The sequence below is a fragment of the Arachis ipaensis genome, chromosome B03, assembly GCF_000816755.2.
Source record: "Arachis ipaensis cultivar K30076 chromosome B03, Araip1.1, whole genome shotgun sequence".
In the NCBI taxonomy this organism is placed as follows: domain Eukaryota; kingdom Viridiplantae; phylum Streptophyta; class Magnoliopsida; order Fabales; family Fabaceae; genus Arachis; species Arachis ipaensis.
In genome coordinates this window covers 33,858,138-33,864,458 of record NC_029787.2, presented here as the reverse complement: position 1 = coordinate 33,864,458, position 6,321 = coordinate 33,858,138, and the positions used below count along the sequence as shown (strand labels likewise).

General features: G+C 35.4%; 1 protein-coding gene across 2 annotated transcripts; it reads right to left on the bottom strand.

The window, feature by feature from the left end:
- On the bottom strand, window positions 305-4,762 carry LOC107630175 (NADP-dependent malic enzyme). 2 transcript variants are annotated; one of them, XM_021118690.1, is made up of 19 exons: window positions 4,618-4,762; window positions 4,062-4,330; window positions 3,621-3,741; window positions 3,466-3,540; window positions 3,179-3,330; window positions 2,994-3,099; window positions 2,835-2,900; window positions 2,644-2,739; window positions 2,484-2,555; window positions 2,310-2,393; window positions 2,154-2,252; window positions 1,955-2,002; window positions 1,785-1,838; window positions 1,602-1,700; window positions 1,425-1,514; window positions 1,254-1,331; window positions 968-1,133; window positions 754-882; window positions 305-655 (listed from the first exon to the last, which is right to left on the bottom strand). In XM_021118690.1, exons 1-19 carry the CDS (start codon window positions 4,645-4,647, stop codon window positions 567-569), a joined length of 1,923 nt encoding a protein of 640 aa, XP_020974349.1. In that variant the 5' UTR covers window positions 4,648-4,762; the 3' UTR covers window positions 305-566. The 2 variants fall into 2 exon arrangements, with proteins under 2 accessions (XP_020974349.1, XP_016188726.2); XM_016333240.2 differs by having other exon boundaries at window positions 4,062-4,333; window positions 4,618-4,753.

The window sequence follows — 6,321 nt, the reverse complement described above, 5'->3', positions numbered from 1 at the left end:
ATATAATTTGTTAGTATAATTGATAAGAGGATAACATTGAATCATTTTTATAAATGTTAGAGATACAAATAGAACGATTTAAACGTTAGAGACGTAAATAAGACTTACCCCAAGAACAAAAACAATACTTTACTCTATATAATAACTAATTTTACTTGATTTTAATATGCAAATAACATTTTTTTTTTTTACAAAAAGATATATACGAAAAGCGGGGTTTGTGGGTATATATATACCCAAAACTAATGAGCATGATGCATTATTAGGAGGAATGTTATATATATATATAACATACAGAACATTCTTTACCGGGAATTAGCGTCTCGAAATTCATTAGTGATTATTCGAAACTGTTGCCATACATCCTAGGCAGTCCACAATTTAACGCTCTGAAACACTCTCCAGTCCTCTAATCAAGACCATCGATGAAATAAGGACTTTACAAAAGAAAAATTTTGCTTCAAGTAAAGCATAAATATAACGAGTATTTAACCACACACCAGACACATGTTTATTACAGCAAAGAGCCGCAAGACTCGAGAGTTGATGACAGCAAATGATTACATTCACCTATAGTTGCGATATACAGGACTATACATGCAGCTCTCAGCATACTTCACAAGATCCGCAGGGCGAGGAAGACGCGTAGCCAAGCCTGCATGCAACCAGAATTGGAGGAAATTATTGTTTTGAGTGTGAAACAAAATGCAAGAGGGACTAAAGAGTTAAGAGTTAAGACTAATGAGCACGCACCTAGTTCATATGCCTTAGCAGCAACATTTGCAGCTATGTTAGCAGAAATCTTTCTGATATCAGTGAATGGTGGGTAAATCAAGCCCTTATTGTAGTTCTCATCTGTCACTTGTTTAGCCAACGCTTCAGCTGCACAATACATCACAACAATGTAAACATTGTTGCTATAATATATATATGGAAGAGGCTAGAAACAATTTTTTCATTCACTTACAGGCTGCCAGAAGCATATCATCATGCACTCGAATTGTTCCTGAGATTACTAAACCCAAACCAAAGCCTGGGAAAATATAAGCATTGTTGGCCTGCCCAGGCACGTAAACTTTTCCCTTGTATTCTACAGGATCAAATGGACTCCCGCTAGCAAATATTGCACGACCCTTTGAGGGGTGAAAAAAAGGGTAGGAGTTTCAATCATCATTTTCATAACAAAAAGTAATGGAAAAAAAGATGCTTAATCAGGTTAAGAGAAGAGATATAGTTATGGTTTAGTATTTTACCTCACTCCACTGATAAGCCTCTTCAGCTGTACACTCAGACTGAGATGTTGGATTGGAAAGAGCCATAATGAGAGGTTTCTGCAGGTGATGACATGCCACAGATATAGTCCAAATATATTTACAATTGCAAATCTAAATACCCAAAATAAGACAATGTGAGATAAGATTTACTTCATTGTTTGCAGTCATAGCCTGAACTACTTCCTTTGTAAATGTTCTTCCCACTCCTGATGATCCAATCAAAACTGTTGGCTTGATTACCTGAAATTATAAGTTAAGTAACCATTAAAACTAATCTGAAGAGTGAAGACAACCTATTGCAAATCATAAATGGTCATATTTTCCCACCTTAACAGCATCTAGGAGATTGTTAAGAGGTTCATGGTCATGGGCCCAAGGTTTCTTGAAGTGTTGAAGCGAATTCTTACGTGAACTAACAATCAGACCCTGCATGAAAATAAACAAATACTTGAAGCCAAATAAATGAAAGCAACAAAACTAAATTTCAATGAGGACTTAAAAAAATACTACTTTTGAGTCTACAAGCCATATCTTCTTGCGGCTCTCCTCGATCGGTGCCTTCGTCTATAGCAGAAACAATTTAAAAAAGAAAAAAGAAAAACATCACCAACTGTAACTCAGAAATCAGAATGAACTCAAGCGAGCAAGGCTACTAATATCCAAAAAAATAGCTGAATCACCTGCTTCGACATCTCAAGAGCTATTAGCTCTGCTATACCAGTTCCGGCCTGATAGCATGATAGAGAAGAAATAACACAACCTAACTTGTTAAGTAATATTTGTGAAGTACATATGGAAAAATAAAAAGAACTCAAAATTTCCCAAACCAAAGTAATAAAAATTAGTGTAGATATTAAGTCAGAAAAACTGATGCTTTACTTCTCCAGCACCAAGGAAGAGGAATGTGTGATCAGCCAGAATGCCACCAACAAGCTTTAGAGCTGCTACAACTCCAGCCAGAACAACAGACGCAGTCCCCTAAGATAAGAAGATATTAGTTTTAAAAAAAAAAAAAGATTTTGTGGAATATATTACCTGAATATCATCATTGAATACTAGATGAGTTGTGCCGTATTTTGCAAGTAACTCGAAAGCATTGTGATTCGCAAAATCCTCAAACTGCAGAAGCCATTTGAAAGAATCAGACAAAATGATGGAGCAAATTAATATAGATTCACCTCATAAACCAGACATTAAATTTGTAAACACCTGTACAAGAACTTTTTCGCCGTAATTTTGCTTCACTGCACACATGAACTCGTGTAGAAGATCATAATATTCCTATGAGAAAACTTTAGCCTCAGAATCGGTTTGAGAGGTGCATAATGTCATATAAAATAATTAATCAAGTCATATATATTATACATACCTTCCCAGTTGCCCTCTTTTGCCTAAGTCCAATGTAGAACTCATCATTCAGTAATTTCTCATTATTGGTTCCCACATCAATTGTAACAGGTAAACACTAGCCACACAAAGAGGAAGAAAATTAGAAAAACAAGTAATTATAGGGCACATAATCTTGAAAATGAGAAAACCAATCATGGAAAAAATGCTTACAGCTGAAGGACGAACTCCGCCTAGAGCAGTGTACAAAGCCAATTTACCAACAGGAATTCCCATCCCCTGAACCACATTAAAAATTGTTAGTTATAGAAAGGCTATCTCTGTATATTGATTGTAAATAAATTAAAAATTTTGATTCCCCTGCAGAAATACCTGACATCCAAGATCTCCAAGTCCCAAAATTCGCTCGCCGTCCGTAACCACAATTACTTGAATACTCCTCTCGGGCCAGTTTTTCAAGACCTCAAGTATTTTCCCCCTGCAAAAGGCCAACCATTGCTATGTAATTTAGCCCAAAACTGCATGCAAACAGAGGAGGAGAAAAATGAAATACATACTTCTCTTTCAAACTGATGTAAAGACCCTGAGGACGCCTGAAGATACTCCCATATTTCTGGCAAGCCTCACCAACCGTAGGAGTGTATACAACCGGAAGCAATTCCTCAACATTGTCGATTAGAAGCTTGTAAAACAGCCTTTCATTTCTCTCCTGTACACCAAAACAGCCTTTCATATAAGACAAGGAATGTGCTAGTTTTGCACGAGTAGATTTTTCATGCCCTCAAAGAGTTCAAGACAAATGTGATGCTGTTTAAATATAAGTATGATGAGTTGAAATGCATGCCTGAAGGTCCATCATTGCCATGTACTTTTGCAAGGGAACCTGATACTCTCGGATGCTTTTCATCAGCTTCTTCTCCTGTGGACCACACAAGGAAATCATCAGGACCAAACAGAAAAATACAAATATATGAAAATAGTTTGAAAATGCCAAATAACCTGAAGTTGCTGAGTGATAACAGTGGGAGGGAGGAGGCCACACAAGTAATGCGCATCCCTCTCTTTCTCGGTGAAAGCAAGCCCTTTGTTGTACTGTGGATCCCTCAGCAAAGAGTACCCACTGCCACCATATCACAATTTTACACCATACCTATTAATGATCCCTTTCCCGAAAGTAGAAAAATTAATCTAGTATAAAATAAAAAGTTGGTTACTTCCACTTCTTAATGTGAACTATTAGATGATTCAGTCAAATATGTTAAATCATGTTCACAATACCATCTTAGAAAACCAATACAACTATACAAGACGAAGTTACGTAAGCGTTGAGTCAATTATTGTTAGAGAGAGTATGATGATGATGACCAAAATCAAAGATTAGCAGAACTAATTGAATGCATGAAGTGCATGTGAAGTGAAGCTGGTTTGTGAGTGGTTGACCTGGCAACAGAGAAAGTCCAGGGGGTGACAAGTTGGTCCTCGGTGGCGCGATCCTCGCCGTAGACGTCCTCGACGCCGCCGCTGACGGTGGATCTCGGGCTGAGGTCGAGGACGGACTCGCCATCTCTGAGGGGCTTGAGTATGCTCTCCATGTCTTCTTGTTCTTCTTGTTCTTGTTCTGCAGTTACTACTCTGTGTGACTGTAAAATCTTCCTCTTTGAGGTTCCAAAGAAGCCACAAATCCTGGATTTGATGGAGAAGCCCTGTCTCTGCTACAAAACAAAGCAAAGCAAAGCACGCAATTATTAATAAAGCCGCCAAAGTCAAAGGGAGAGACAGATTATTATGGATATTATTTTTCCAAAGTGGTGGGTGCATGCGTTTGTCGTTTTCTAATTCTAATATTTCTTTCAAAACAGAGTGAAGTGCTTCTCTTTCTGATCTCTCGTGTTATTGGACACGTCGATGAGGGCGTGCTGATTTTTGTAATCACAGCATTAAAATTATAAATAACAAAATATATTCCTATGAGGTGGTGTTAGGGAGAGATAAATACCGTTATGGGGGGGATGTTGAATGAAGTCATTAATTGAAATGAATTTGAAAATGATAAGAGAAACAAGTAGAAGTAGTTGATTGAAAAGACAGACTAGGAGATCAATTTGTCTGAGAGAAGAGGACAGCGTGGTGTTGTAGGTGGCGGTCTCTCCTTTCATTTCTCAGTTGGGGAACTTTTGTTGTCGCTTATTCCTTTCTTGTACCTGTAACGTGGTGGTCCATTAAGAATTATATACATTATATAAATACTCCATTATCTCTATACTTCTTCAGAAAATTGTGTGTCGCATGAGGTGTTATTGTTGAGTCGTCAAATTATTATTTGATTGATTTAAGAATTATAAAAAAATATTCCATTCTTGGCCGTTTCAATTGTTAGTCTAATAATATATTGAAGCATCTTGCCAACAATGAATAATAACATATCATTATTCAATGTAATCATTCAATTATATTATTAAAGAGCATCTATTATCATGCAACGACATGGATACAATGTATAAAGGAAAACTTTATTGTTTTAGCTTTTTTTTATTAAATTCTGTTTTTATATATCCGTAAAAAAATTATTAGTTTTAACATTTGAATTAAAAATCACTATCCCACTATTAATTTTACATTATTACAAGTACAATATAATTAATTATAAATTATACATTTATAATCCATATGAGACCATATAAACATTATCATTAAAAATAGTTTTATTTAAAAAATAATAATTTTATATGAATAAGTGAATTAATACGAGAGTTTTCATACAAAAATTAAATTAAAGATCCACACTTGGGCGGCTCCATCTCTGTGGGTAACCTTTTCTTCTTGTGTGTTCAAATAGAATAACAAATCTAATGTGTGATTTATACGTTAGGCTAACAATATTCCTGCTAGCTGAGGTCTGAGTCAGATGCATCTAAGTTAACGTCATAATCACCATTAACTACAATTTTCTAATACGAGCCTCCCAAACTAATTCAAAACATCTAATTTCAAATATAACAAATTTTTCGGTCTTTCAAACATATGAGGTATCAAATCAAATCAAATAATACTTTCTCATCTACATCCTTTTCAATCATATTTTATCAATCTTAAGGCATTTCAACCATATTTCATAATTTTAAAATAAATGAGTACTAACAAATAATTCAATACTACTTCAAAAATACATATTCGAATAAAATCAAATATTTTAAAATAATATAAAACTTTATCAAACATACATATATTTTCATAAAAATATATAGTCTTATGTGCATATTAAAATGAGCTTAAAAAGGATAAATATTTAATTCTAACAAATCGATTATTCAAGCCAATTTAAAATTCTTTGACAGTAACCTTTGTAAGTATAATTATAAGTTCAAAGCACCGTATATCAAAATAATTATAGATGCAAAGCCAAAAAATTATAAATATAAAGTCTACTCACAATTTGGTCCCAAGGGACCAAAAAAATCGAATCTGAAGTGCCAAGTTAAAGGGTGAAGAAGGTCGATGTATAATAAAATGAAAGGACACTTTTGGACCAAGACAGCAGAAAGTTGCGGCTGAACAACAGGAGTTTTATGCAGTGGCGTCGAAGCAATTATGCGGCATTTTGAAACGGCAAAGGCAGCGATTCTAGCAACCTCAACGGCAAGCTCCAGCGACAACGACGGTAGCAGCAGCGGCAGCACCCACCGCCATCGCTTCATTTCCC

Bases quoted from the DNA above. Each gene is read 5' to 3' on its own strand.
- LOC107630175 (XM_016333240.2), bottom strand. From the start codon at position 4,647: ATGACTTCATTCAACATCCCCCCCATAACG. The intron at 3,742-4,061 runs GTCAACCACTCA...ATATGGTGGCAG, and splicing joins TGGACTTTCTCTGTTGCCAG to TGGGTACTCTTTGCTGAGGG. The intron at 2,556-2,643 runs GTATGTATAATA...GTTTTCTCATAG, and splicing joins AAAAGAGGGCAACTGGGAAG to GAATATTATGATCTTCTACA.